General features: G+C 47.4%; 1 protein-coding gene across 1 annotated transcript; it reads right to left on the bottom strand.

The window, feature by feature from the left end:
- Positions 1–1,696: 1,696 nt before the first annotated feature.
- HNRNPUL2 (heterogeneous nuclear ribonucleoprotein U like 2) lies at positions 1,697–14,434 on the bottom strand. Its single transcript, XM_060606973.3, has 14 exons — positions 13,731–14,434; positions 11,557–11,692; positions 11,189–11,265; positions 10,850–10,989; positions 10,456–10,546; positions 10,246–10,358; positions 9,527–9,790; positions 9,242–9,364; positions 8,722–8,850; positions 8,008–8,176; positions 6,118–6,318; positions 4,952–5,025; positions 4,589–4,696; positions 1,697–4,473 (listed from the first exon to the last, which is right to left on the bottom strand). Exons 1-14 carry the CDS (start codon positions 14,269–14,271, stop codon positions 4,396–4,398), a joined length of 2,244 nt encoding a protein of 747 aa, XP_060462956.1. The 5' UTR covers positions 14,272–14,434; the 3' UTR covers positions 1,697–4,395.
- Positions 14,435–14,563: the final 129 nt, after the last annotated feature.

Below are 14,563 nucleotides of genomic sequence, written 5' to 3'. Positions count from 1 at the left end.
TTCCTTCCAAGGGCGAACATATGGAGGTGGGACCAGGGCCAAGGCAGGTAAGCTAACAGTCCGAGGGCGTCTGCTTCTTATGCACTATCAACATCCCCCAAATTCAGGAATACATCCTAACCGTAGGAAGCCTAGGTCATGTTTCTTGCTGGAATATACTTTGCGGGGAGGGGGGGCGGGGTGCTGAAGGGAGGAGCCACCCTGAAGTAACAGAAGGGTGACCTGTTTTAGGGTGACCTGTTTTAGGGATAGCCATCACCCCCAGCTTCCCCACACCCCCACTTCCTTCACGCAGTAAGACAGTAAGCGTACAGGAATGCAGAGAGGAAACCAAGGGAATAAAGGGCATTCTACCAGGAACCGAACTTAGTCTCCTACGGATGTATCCACAGGTCCAGGGGCACCCGATGAACTTGGGGCACCTTCAGGAACAGCAGCTTTCCAGCTGCTGCTGAATTTCTGAGCCCTAACAGGCCCTGGAGGTAATCTAATTCATTACCTCATCCTACAGTGGGGACCCTACTACCCTCATTCTGTTCAGGAGTCCGCTTTAGTTTCTTCTTGCGTGTTTCATGAAAACTCCTGAAAGGATCAAGTCTATTTTAATCCCTGCATCCTGAAAGTGTCTGGCACATAGCTGGCACTCAAATATTTAATGAATGATTGTACTATATATGCTTAAGTAGCAAGCAATGCAGAGCAGTCACTAAGAACCTTGCTCTTTTTCTACTGCATCAAAGTGTTGGGCAAACTCCAGAAGAGTAAGTGAAAATTTCCACATAAGTTCAGACTTGGTAAAAAGCCAGAAGTGCTCAACAAAGGTAGTCTTGATAGGAGTTGTGTGTGTGTTGTTTTAAGCCTCTGCTTAATTTTTCTGCACAACTTTCATACTCCTCAGATTGGGGGTGATGGCTGTAGCCCTAGCTGGGGAAAAAGGGGGTTTAAGAGGTTACCAGAGACCAGACGTTAACTATAATTAACCACTAAAACTTATTAATTAGCTCTAACACTGAGTAACTTTAAATATTCCAGAGTATGGGCAAACACTGAAATTGAGGATAGCCTTTATATATACACAGCTGTAGGTCCCTGGGGTCTGAACATCTGTCTCGTACAGAGGGAGGAGTTAGAGCAGGACCTGTATCTGTTACAGCACAACCGTTCCCAAACTGGGGTTGTGAGCCTGTAGGCGTCTCAGCCTTAATGAGTCCTTGAACATGTATTAGAATTACAATTAGGATCAGTTAGTACTAGTAATGCGGTGGTGCTTTTGTTAATTCAAGTGACATTCTCATTCCCCAAAATAAGCCCTATCTAACATCTTCCATGGTATAGGAAGGCTTTTCCTCCTAAGTGGCAACTAATCATTAATAAACCTACTTGGCTCCCAAATGGAACCGGCTTTACCTTGAACCTTAAGCATTTGAGTGGTTTTAGTACAGGCCAAATGGATCATGATTTATCATGTATTTTCTTCTACTCCAGTGGCCCAGGCGCTCAGAAGCAGGCACTAAGGAGGCTAACAATCATCAAGTGAATAGCAGAATCAGAAGGGAGTAAGAGCCACGCAAGAGGAAAACCAGCCTTGGTTGAACCCAGTAATGACTTGAGGAAGCAGCACCAGAAATCGGTCAATCCATCCCCCCCCCATGACACACTCCACCCCAGTCAGTGCAGCCACAGGAGATAGGGTGAATTCAATCCAAATGGTTATTTATTCTAAAACTGGAAGCTACGGTGCCTACATTTTTGCCAGGATGTAATGAGAACAGGGGAGGAAAAAGTTACAGATGTAAACAATGACACAGTTACATTTTTTTTTTTTAAACGGTAAAACCCTTTTTTACTGGCCACTTCCAAGAATGCTTTACAGGTTGTGCAAAAACATTTACAGGCTCCATGTGGTGTTTGTTTTTCTCACAAGCATTTCCATCTACAACAACTACAAAAGACGTCTGATAAAACACTAAACAAGTCTTCTAAGGAAAACAAGGCTAGGGATCCCTCTTGGTAAATCCACATTTTCCCCGTAACAAATTTTTTTTTTTTTTTTTTTTCCACAATAAAAAGACAGAAACAAAACCCAGACATCTACAGTTGCTGCAAGGGATCTCTTGGGCTAAACCAACAAGGATGTGGCAGTTTCACTCTTCATCCATCAGAAAAACAGCGTTTTTTTTTTTTTAAAGATGACTTTCTGGTGTCAAAAATTAACAGCAAGTACCTTCCCCTGGCTCCCCCCACCCCCCCAATCGGCTTAAGCTCTTTGCCCCCCCCCCCCGCCGGCCCTTAGGGCCTAGCACCCCCAAACCATGTGAGAGACTCTAAAAAGATACTATTCGCTGGAGGACTGAACATTTGAAAAGGGATGGCAACTTCCGCCTCAAAATTCAATTTTCTGTTGTGACATAATCTGGCCCTAAGGGAATTTCTTTGGGCTCCAGTTTTTGCCTCCTTGCCTTGACACTACGAGCAAAGCTCTCTCAAACTCCCTTAACGATAAAAAGTGAGCGGGTTACAGAAAGGTTCATGCAATCACTTCACTCACTGCCTCACACAGATCCGTGATGGCACCACAAGGAAGCAGGCGCCAAGAGAAAGGACATTGTTAGGAGCAAGCAAACTTCCTTCGTGCCAGCACCCCTCTTCCAGCCTCAGGGTCAGAGGTACTTGTAGGGCAGAAGGGTGTATCGGGCAGGGGGTGACCAGAGGACCAGATGTGGGCCTGCCTGCCTCGGGAAGGGCTGCATGGAGGTATCAATGGAGGGAGGGAAAGGTCAAATCTCAGCACAGAATTTTCGGCAGAGAACTGCCCAGGGGAGGAAATGGACACGTCGTCTGGTAAGTAACACAACGCTACCCTGGGTCTTCCCTCACTAGCAAGTGCTGCAATACATGGTGTGTGCAGAGTAAGTTCTAGGCTGACAGAATGCTGAGCAGGAAGATGAATGAAAACTGAAGCTGAATGTTGAAAGAGCATTCTCATGTCCCACCCATATTCTTGAGCCCAGCAACCTGAAGCTGTTCATCAAGAACTGGGAGGGGGTTGGTAAAGTTACAAACAAACACTATCCCAATAGAAGTCTCTCGGCGAGAGGCCTCTGTGGGGACATGCAGGGACAGCACCCCCAGACAAATCCTGTTTGAAGATGCTGGGAGGGGGCGCTCCCTCTCATGCACACATTACACGCACTCACATTCTCGCTCTTCCCCAAGTTCAGCAGCCCCACTCCGAGCTGCCTCCCACCCCCCCCACCCCGCCCCCCGCCCCCCCCCTTTCCTATTCACTCTCTACCTGTGTATCAAAAAAACCAGTAGGGCTCATGCCCTCCACACTGTATAAAATAGTTGCTATTCTCAGCACCTGGGCCTGGTAGCCCACACCACAGGATTCACCTATATACATCTCCTGCTGCAGTGAAAAGAATCCTGCTTCGTTTCTGTGTGAGCTGAAACCCTGAGAAACGCTCCTTCTCTCGCACTATAAGAGGACAGATGCTCTAACAGAGATGATTTCAGGGACTTCCCGCCTGTCTCAAGTTTGGAAGACAGAGTAGAGACTGGCAAGTCACAATCTTCAGGCTGAGGGCTTCGATGCCCTTCTCCCCCAGGAGTCTATGGAAACTCATTAACGGGTACATGGAGGGTGCCGGCTATTCTGCCCTGCAATCACGAACGGTCCCCGTGCCTCCTTGGCCTGGGAAGCCTCCAGAACGGAGCCGCCCGACGGGTGGTCTTCCAAGCCTCAGCCAAACAGCACGAGGCACGGGAAAGGGGAGACAGGGACGCTTTGGCCTCCCAGCCCACCAGACCGGATATCCCAAGAGGGAAAGGTCAGTAAAGAAAATACAAACGGTTAGTTGGTGCAAGTGATTGAGAAGAGCCAATCGTTTATTTTCACTGCCCCGGTCACAAGTGCTCCCTCTGTCCCCACTCCTGCCTGCTCCGGGGAGAGCGCCCTCATGGGCGTCCCCGCCCTCTCCGCACCACCTCCTCCGCTCTCCCTTCCTTGGCTGCCAGTCCAGCTGCCTTAGAATGTCAGAAGGGTGACATTTTTAGTTCTTTTCCTGTCCAACCGCAGGATACAGGACAGGCAGCCCTAAGTGCCGCTTTCTGCACAAATGTTTTTTGATTACAAATATCTAACTAGGTTTGAAATGTTTTATAGAATAAGACAATATTCTTTTCAACAAACTTTTAAAAAAAATGTACAGTTTTGTCGTTTCCACCTCCCCCCTCCCCTGCCCCTGCTTGCGCACCCTCCCCCCCACCGCCCCTCCCCGGCAGCTCAGCCCCACCCGAACAGCCCCTGTTTTCCTTGGTTGTGTTTTGGGGGGGTGCCTGGCACCCCTAGAGATTCAGCTTCATGGCTGACAGGCGAGCATGACAGGGGCTTCACCGATACCCTTGGTAACCGTAGTAGTTCCTGTAGTATCGGTCTCTGTCCTGGGGGTGGTAGTAGTAATTCTGCCACTAGAAGAGAGGGGAAACCCCATCACTCAGAGCCACAGCTGGCCAAGCACGGAGAGGCAGGACACTCATTCCTCTAGTCCTGCCACCCCCGCCCCCATCCCCAGAGGATACTCACATCCCGATTGTACTGTCTGTAATAGTCTCTGTATCTGTTGTACTCATAATCCCGCCCGTAGAATCGATCATAGTCTCCCCTGTATCGATCGTAGAAATTACGGTAACCCTGAGAAAGGAGAAGCGAAGACTGGTGGGCTTTGGGCGTCAGGATCCACTGCCATCCCGTTTTGAGTGAGACACACATCAGAGCTTGACATTATCAACAGGCTTAATCTTCCCAGAATAAATTCTTCCAGAGGAACACATTAAATGGGCAAAACCCTAAGCCCTGAGAAAACAGCCCAAACCACTCTGCTCCCCCAAGCCAGTAGGAATGGCCATCACAACCCAGAGGGAGGAGCAGAAGGAGAGCTGCACTCACCCCTCTGTTTCCAGACTGCCCCCAGTACTGCTGCCCGTAGGCCCGGTTGTCGTAGCCTCGGCGCTGCCCGCCCACTGGAAGAGAAATGGAGAGCGCGCTCACACAGCTGGCATGGGGTCCTGGCTCCACGTCTGAGTGGAAATCAAAAAGTCGGAGCCAAAGGCAATTCTGGGGGAATAGGAAGCCTGTTTCTGTCAGGCTCACACGGTGGTAATTAAGGCACCAGCCAGGAGCTTTTTAAAGAATCTGAAGGGGGGGGGGGTGGGCAGAGAAATAGAGACACAAGAAAACCAAGCCACCTTGCTTTGGAACCTGCCCAATTCCTGCAAAACATTTAAGATGGCAAAAGGATACATGGCAGAGTTAGAAACAGGAGTAAAAACTGCCATTCGTAGAATCACCGACTTTCAGTCTTGGAAGGGACCCCAGCTATCCTGTACCCCAGACCCATTATTTTATGTGAATGAAAAACAAAGTCTAAATAACAAGCTCCTTAGGGCAGAAACCTGGTATTCCCAGTGCCTGGCACACAGCAGACACTCAGAAGCTTTGCTGACTTACACACACACACACACACACACACACACACACACACACACACACATTTTTAAGGTCAAGTGAATGCACACTGTGGGGTTAACTGACAAACTAGATAGACATGCAGGAGAGAAGTGAATTCTACTACTAGCTTAACTTACTTTGGAACCCCCCCCCCCCCTAAATTACTGAATAATGCATTCACTTTCTGGTCTGCACAGCTGGCTTGATCCAACAGACAAAAGCAGCAAGAAAATTCGGGTTGGGAATCTAACCTCACTGCGTAAGTCCTGAGGACATACTGGAAAAGCGAAGCATGAGGTAAAGTGTGGGGCTCGTATTTAAGAATGAGAAAACACCTGCACGGGAAGCTTGCGCAAACGCTTTTCGAGACACAAACATTTTTGTTGAAAAGTAACTCCCTTTTGCTGAAGGATTATGGAAGAAGCGCAAGAAGGTGGTTGGTGGGGAGGGAAGGACACAGGAAGCATATGCTCCTATAATATAGAAGGTACTTCCTCATTGTCTGGGACTGGACTTGGTTTCCTTAGCCTTTCCCTGTGGCTCCTGCCGTGCGCAGCACAAAGAACAGACTGAGGCAGGGGGGCTGGCAGGTCCCCGGGACTCACCATAGCCTTGGCCTCGGCTTCGGTTCTGCCGGTTGCGCTTGTTTCGGTTGTTTCGGCGGTTTGTCCGCTTCTCGGAGGGGGGCAGCAGCTTCCTTGCCTCCTCCTTGTACTTAGTGACAATGGGCTGAGCTTCCTCCTTCTCCAGCTCCCCGTAGGTCACCTCATCCATATAGTCGCATTTTTCAGGCAGAGAGAAGTTGGCTGTAAGAGGAAGGGAGAAGCTTGTGGGAGCTGAAAAGCGCATACACCTGCAAGATCTCACCCCAAAAACCCCGCTGTAGGAAGAATGGGATTTTCTATGCACGTGAAGGTGCTGGGTTCATACCCACTGGCTTATCAGAAGTTTCCCCTAAACTGTAACAGTCCCAAGCAAAGGGCTACTTGCAAATTAGATTTACCAGTTCTCAAGGGATCCGTAATAAATTAACAGTGAATTGGGTGAAAGTTTCTTATCAGGACAGATGAAGGTAGCCAGAGGCTAAAAATAACTGAGGAAATTTTGGTTGTTGGTTAGATAACATGCTAAGAGAGACTCCATGAGAAAGTGACCCAAACCAAAAAGCATTTACTTATCTATATGAGGAGAGAACAGGAGACAAGAGTACAAGCGGCCTCATTTACCACTTGTGCATGATGGGCCAGCACATTAGCCGGTCTCCAGACATCAAGTTCTGAGGGTGAGTCTCAGTGGAATTCAGCTCTATGGGGCTCTCTTGATCCTGAGATGAAGCCAGTCAGCCCTCAGTTTTATAAAACTGAACTAAATTCCTCCAAGGACCTGAATCAGCTATGGACTGGCATGGTTCACTCTGAGTCAACTTGGAGAATCCAGCTCTTAGATGTGTAACTAGCTCCCATGCCTGGGCATTATCAGAAGTTAAAGAGCCAGTAGCCGAGCAGACAGGTGGGATGACAGAAGCTAAAGGCAGCAAAGGGGGGAAAAAATCACACTCTAGAGGGAACAAGGGAACAGCAGGAAGTGGGATCAATCAAGATGGTTAATTCTGCCTCACGGAGATGCTGCTATAAGGCTTTGTATCATATTAAAAACTTCAGGCACACACCAAAAACCGAAACAAAAAAACAAGCCTAACGTGATATTAGAAATCAAGACATACTGGTAAGATTGTTCACTCCAAACTCCCCCCCTCCCCCTTAAGATATAAATTCAATGAAGACAAAGCTTCATTTAATTCACTATTCCCCTATGCCTAAAAGAGTACTGGACAAACAGTGAACACCCTTGAAACTTTTACTAAATGAATAATGGAATCAACAAAGCCTCAGCTTTGAGTTTTAATCACCCTGTGGTCAGTCACTACCTCACTTTTTGTATCTTCTCTGGAATGAATCAAGGAGTTACTGCTGGGGCGGCTGGGTGGCTCAGTCGGTTGAGCGTCCGACTTCCGCTCAGGTCATGATCTCACAGCTCGTGAGTTCGAGCCCCGTGTCAGGCTCTGTACTAATAGCTCAGAGCCTGGAGCCTGCTTCTGCGTCTCCCTCTCTCTCTGCCCCTAACCCACTTGCATTCTGTCTCTGTCAAAAATAAATAAACATTAAAAAAAAAAAAATTTAAAAAAAAAAGGAGTTACTGCTTCTCCAGTTACTCTCCTCATTCATTTACCTGCAAGTGCTTCCTTGATTTACTCTTAATTTACCATTAGTTTACTCTTTGGATTACACTTTTATTTTTCAGGTAAGCTCTATGTCCCACCCGGGACTCGAACTCATGACCCTGAGATCAAGAGATGCATGCTCTACCGACTGAGCCAGGTAGGTGCCGCCAGATTTACACTTTAGATGGGGAGAATCGCTCCAAGTGCTAAGAGGCCTTGGAAAGGTGTGCACTGACCAAGGACAGGCTCCCTAACTTGTGTAACATTAGCCCACCTTTCATCTCCAGCATTATAGACTCAGGCACATCATCTCCCTCCACTTCCTTCCTCAACTCCAGCCTCTTCTTCCAATCTTCCTCATTAGGAACAACCACCACCACTTTTCGACAGAAAGTCTTGAACAGCAACAGCTTCCGCCGTTGGCCAGAGTTGTACACGTTACACTAGGGACAGAAAGAACAAGAGATGTTTCAGGAATAAAAATTACCACTCGTATTCAACCGAAACACTGAGCATCTTTTACAAGCGAAGCAAGAAATTAGGGGTCTTATAGACACAATTTCCTCTAATTCTTCAAACTCTATATGACAGGTATTACTCCGTTTCGCACATCAAAAAAACTGAGACTCAGAGACCAAGACTCGTCAAAGGCCACAAACCTAGTTAAGTGGTGGAGCCAGGAATCCACACAAGCTCCACCTCTCTTCCCATTGCCTCTATTATGTGTTTTATAGTCTGGTCCATATACTCTCTGGTAAAAACATGAATAAAAAGGTATCCCTGAATTCCAAAAACATTATGACTCAGTCATAGAACACAACCACTCGGTCATACTTAAGGAACCTGTTTCTGATCCTTAATTCTGTCTCCCTCTACATACGCACCCCGCTTGGACTGTAAGCCGTTTTATCAGATTAAATAGATGCCAAATCTTTCATCTTTGGACCGTCTGTAAAATCAGGTTTCTTGTCAATGTTTTCAACGATACCTGATCAAGAATGAAGTTCCTCTTTGTCCGGGAAGCAATCTGGACCAGCTTACTAAGGCACTGGGAGGCTTGCTGAACTAAAAGGTCTCTGCTTTTGGGGTCCATCTCTGGCTCCTCAAGCCCCTTCATCTGATGAGTTCAAGAGGAAGTGAAGAGAAACACAAGAAGTTATGCAGCAAGTTAAAACCCAAGAGTCACTGGTAAATGCCACCTCTTTTAATGCGATCAAAGCTATCATAGCTATTCATAGCATATCATTCCTATTCCTCAATGCTGTGAATGCATGCTGTCCACTCCCTAAGAGTCATTTCCATCTTGATCTGGACATGTTCCAGGTTTTATCTGCTTTGAGAAATCTGACAACACAGCAAAAAAAAAAAAAAAAAAAAAAAAAAAAAAAAAAAACAAAAACCAAAAGCCCTAAACATATATTAAGACCAACTCCACCAGGAAAGGGTTATAGGCATTTACTTGGAACCTCCAGAGCAAGTACCACAGCTCACCTCTCCCAGCAACTCACCCTCATTTGACTGATCACAGTCTCAGCTCCCAGGACATTGTATCTTTTCTCAGGGTTTTCTTTTGCGTATTTTAGTGCCCACTGGGTCTTTCCAGATCCAGGCAGTCCAACCATCAGAATCACCTACAAGTAAACAGAACCAGGAATGCCATGAAAACTAAGTGAGGGTCAGGTTCATAAAGCCCAATTTAAGAACATCATCACCTGCCCAGTCAGGTGAAGCTTTAAGAAAAGTCTTCAAGCCAACCATTCCAAAGCGTAAGTTTTGCACACCGTTTGGCATACCTCACACTGATCTATTGTCTTGGGAGGGACTGCAGTGCGCACACGCTCCTCAACAGGCACAGCATGGATGAACACAAACTCTTCCGGTGGTGGGAAGAAGGGCTCCTCCTTCTGACCAAAGTTTAATTCTACAACACAATTTTTGCAGAGGACATGGGGTAGGAGGGCCCGTTCTGCCAGGGATTCCTTGTTGATCCGGAATGCCACACCTAGGTCTTCTCCATTCTTGGAAAAGGAAAGTTCTACTTCTTCAGCCTCAAAATTCTACAGTGACAACAAACAAGAGCATTCAAGACCTTACAGGAGTTGAGACTGATTAAATCTTGCAATTTAACCTTTAAAAGAAAAACAAAACAAAACAGACTGCTAAACACAACTAAGCAAACAATACATCAAATGCATAGAAGAGTGGGGTGCCTGGGTGGCTCAGTCGGTTAAGCGTCTGACTTCGGCTCAGGGCATGATCTCGCGGTTTGTGAGTTCGAGCCCCACATCGGGCTCTGTGCTGACAGCTCAGAGCCTGGAGCCTGCTTCAGATTCTGTCTCTCTCCATCTCTCAGCCCCTCCCCTGCTCATGCTCTGTGTTTAACGTTAAGTAAACGTTAAAAAAAAGTTTTTTTTAAATGCATAGAAGACAGCAGCTGTTAGGAAGCAAGTTGAATTCCCAGTGCCCTCTACTCACTTCTCGCTAAGAATCCACAACTTTTAGGAGCACTTACAGCAAAGCAGCCAATGACATCATTCTCCCCAAAACTCTGGCCAAATTCCTCAAATTGCCCATTCTCTGCCTTGAGTCCTCGTCCATCGAAACCATAAGAGAATTCATCCTCACCTAGAACAGACAGCAAATTAGTTACCTATACCCAAATTTCCCACGGAATAAACGGCACGGCAGCAAACACTAACGATTCAGTTAAAAAGAACGTTACCAAGCTGTGGACGGGAAAAATCAACAGACCATCCAACTCGAAGCAGAGAAACCTCTGTGCAGCCTTCTTTCATCGGGAGATTCTGGGTTACCTGGCCAAGTCAGAAAAGGAACTCTCAGATACTCTGACCAACTCAGGAGCAAAGTCTGAGCTGGAAAGACAAGACTTTTGTATCAACTGAAAACAACTGTCACAACTCAACCTCAGAATACCAGCGATCAGTGAATTTAAACCAAAGCCACGGGGGTCAATTTGTCGGTTACCGAAGCTAAGGTTATCATTCAAGTGTGGTGCCTTTTCTGCATTAATAAAATACTGGGGGGCAGAAACCAGTACGTAGCAGTCTAATAAATAATTTAATAAACAAATGGTCTTAATGAGCTGTATACACTACCTTGGCCTCAAAGCAGACTTTCCCCTTTGTCACACCATAGGTACTCCTTGCCCCAGACCAAAGGGTGGGGAACTTCTCTGAGAAAAGCGGCTGCCCTCCATAGCGGTCTTTGCTCACTTGAAAATGGAGATCCGAGGTATCTGTTAGAAAGAAACAATCTGTTTATTCCAAAGCCCAACACTTGAAAATCATCAACAGAACGCAAATCTACCCAGGTGTCAAGAATGGATACAAAGTCTCCTATTGCTAAATCTCTTAAAATTCGCAGGCCATGAAGTTTTAATCTCCAAAATCACTTTGGGTTGGTTGAAAACCCCAACCTGTCTGCCTTATACATACACGTGTCCAGGTTCACAAGAGTTTGATCCTCCTCCTCATCTTTTGCCTCTTCTTCAGGGGGTGGTGGAGACTTTGAGCTATAGGTATGAAAGAAAAGCAAATACGGTGTATCCAAAGCCCTCTTCTTTGAGGGGTGTCTGTATCAAGTCTTAAACTATCAGTGAATATAAAATTCCAGCAGACAGCTTCTATCAGCAAATGAGAAAAGAGCAACAGGAGCTTTCAGAGTGGATTCAATCTGAAACTTACGCCTAGAAAAATCTATTGCATTTTTAAGCCACCCCTCTTTCCATACTCTCCAATCAACATCAGGTAGATAACAAATCAGAGCAGACACCCCTTTCAATGAAGGGGACCGTTTCTCTCACCGGCTGTGGTAAGCCTCCTCTCGGAATTCATAGTAAGCTCGGCCATGTTCATCCTTCTCATCCCGCTGTCTCTTTACCCCCCGCCGCTCACCATCTGAGCCTGCTGGTTTTGACTTTTCACTATCTTGGTCATCTCCTACAAAAAGGAGGGAAAGAAAATCAGTTTTCATCTTGGAGCGTAGAATAAGCTCAGAACCAATAGAAACTAAAGGGGCTGAGTAGCTGTCTAATCAGAATAGCCAGGTTCTTCCCACTGTATCCACAGAACGTTTTATTTCCAAAGATCATCTTCCTGTCACTGGCTGATTATTTCATAAGAAAGAAAAGAAAAGAAAAGAAAAGAAAAGAAAAGAAAAGAAAAGAAAAGAAAAGAAAAGGAAAAAAAGTAGAAAAAAGAAAAGAGAAAAGAATGGAAAAGAAAAAAGGATGGACATTATGGGCTAATTACAGTCAAGCAGTAGATAAAAATTGGACAATTTTCGCATTCTAAATTTATCTGCTTAAATCAGGTCAAACTTGCAGATTTTCCCACCAATATGACATTAAAAAAAATCCTCTAAGTCTTTAAAGAATTTCATAGGTTAATTTAATTTTGACTCTTGATTGTCAGGTTTGGATGTAAACTAGGCACTTAATACACATTTTCCAACATTTTCCCACAGCTTCATGATACAGAAGCCTGAGCGTATGTGTCTTTTTTAAAGAGTTTGCCTTTCCAGCTTTACAATGCACAGCCATCCACAGCTTTTACTTGTACAGCAAACAGACTCAGGTGCATATTCACAGCTGTACTTCTATCATGGAATTTTTTTTTTTTTTTTTTAACTGAAGGTTGCCAAGAGCAAACCATTAAGTCACAAGAGACCCATAAATAATACTGCATCTTTACTGCACATAATTTGGGGTAGAAAGGTGTTGTCGTATATTTAGCAACATTCTCTGCAAGAGGGAAAAAAACTGGACTTTTTCTTCAAGCTTTTGTAGTTTGCAACGTTAAGGTTTTCAACAATAATTTCCTTAAAGCGGTCCTTTATCCCTCAACCTTTTTTATCTTCTATTTGGGATACACACGAAGTCAAAGGTTATGTAATGGGATTTTTGTTCCAGGACACAGAACAAACAATCTGCAACTTGCATGTGACTGTCTTAGAAAGGGTTCCAATTATACCATGATTACTTATAGCATCCTAAAAAAGTGTATTGTAAGAATTAAGGCACCCCACTACACAGCAAGACTTGGAAGCACCTCTAGTTTTCCTGCCTACTCTCACAGATAATTACGGATTTGGTCTAACCATCCAATCACTTCAAAAGAAGAGAGAGAAAGGTCACTAACTCCCTGGGCAACTCTACACACTCTCTTCCACGAGGTTATTCCGTGAACCCCCCCCCGACACCTCAATAGTTCCAATTCAGGAAGTCAGGGACCTAAAATTTAAAAATGCTTTAAGTGCACAGCCAATCCACAAATTTGTCCATCGGCAGACTCAGTGGAAAAATTAAAACTTAATCATAAGAATTCAAGCAAGGTAAAACATCTAGCCAACTGGTGTTAACTAACTTACTCTAAACGCACTAGATTAAGACTTTCCCTTCACTAGTTAACTATTAAACTCCACACCCTCAAACCACAGGCTGCTAAAGCAGGAGCAAGGTTAGATTTTCAGATTCACTGTGTGGCTCAAGCGCCAGTAACGTGATGGAGCGGACTTTGGCGAACTTAGCCTATTGCTTAATATTTTTAAGGCGGAAATACCAATAGGTAACCCAAAGGCCAAAGCCTCCAACAGTCCTGTCTGGCTGTCCCTGCAATAGCCAATTTCTCATCGCATTCCCACTTTAGAAAAAGATAACCAATACGGCGGGAGACTGCTCCACAGGTAGCTCACAAGCAGTTCGCATGCAAAATCGCTCACTTCCATCCACCACCGCCAAGGAACCAAGTTAGGCAGGAAGCTCCCTCTTGCAGAGAGGGGGGCCGCCAGAGGCAGTCAAACCCTCCAGAAAGGTGGGTAGAGAACGAAAGCCACCTCCCCTGGGGAGAGAGTCCCACCAAAAGGCGATGGGAATCTTGCGCTTTCGGGCAAGCGAGAACAAGGAAACGGACCCCGCAGTGCATGGCTGACTGCTGGGTCGGGGCAGTTTGGAGCCGGGCTCCGCTACCAGCTCCTCACCCTGTTCCTCTGCGGCCTTGTCACCCGGAGCTTCGGATCCTGGTGTCTCGTCCCCGCTCCGCTCCTCCGGCTCGTCTTCCTCCCCCTTGCCGGTGCCCTGCTCTTCGCCACCATTTACCCCACCTGACCCGGCCGTGGCCTCCTCTGCCGGCTTCTCGGAAGCATCGGGCTCGGCCGCGGCCTCCATGGCTGCCGCCTCCGGGGGCTCCGGCGGCGGCTGCGCGGCCTGGCCCGAGGCCTGGGCAGGAGGTGGCTCTTCGTCCTCGTCCTCAAGCAGCGCCTCCTCGTCCTCCTCCTCCTCTTCTTCGTCCTCCTCCTCGTCCCCGCCCGGGCCACCGCCCGACGCGGCCACAGGCCGAGGCTCCGCCTTGCAGGCCCCGCCGGGCCCGGCCCCGCCACCGCCGGCCTCGTCCTCGAGCATCTCGGCGTCCAGCGCCTCCTGCAGCCGCTGCGCCAGATCCACCTTGAGGCCGCGCGAGTCCAGGCCCCGCCGCTGCAGCTCAGACCGCAGCTCGGTCACTTTCAGCCGCTTCACCTCCATCGCCACCGCCGCCTCCTCCGCCTCCCGCCGCCTCCTCCCCTGCGAACCGTCGACCGAGCCCGACCGCGCAGGCGCCGCCGCCGCCCGCCTCCGCCTCACGCGCCAGCACTGAGCCCGCGCGAGCGAGCGCACGCACGTACGCACGCAGGCACGAAGGCCGCGCGCAGCCTCCGCTACGTAGTGTTTGTTTCTCCCTCTCCTCCCCTCCCCCTTTCGGCTCACAGAGCCCAAAACAACGCAGCGGGGAACAGCTCTCCTTCCTGCCCCCTCGGTTCCCCTGCCGCGGGCGGGC

This window comes from Panthera onca, chromosome D1, assembly GCF_046562875.1.
Source record: "Panthera onca isolate mPanOnc1 chromosome D1, mPanOnc1 haplotype 2, whole genome shotgun sequence".
NCBI lineage: Eukaryota > Metazoa > Chordata > Mammalia > Carnivora > Felidae > Panthera > Panthera onca.
Note: the sequence above shows the minus strand (reverse complement) of the source record. Positions and strands in the feature narration are given on the sequence as shown.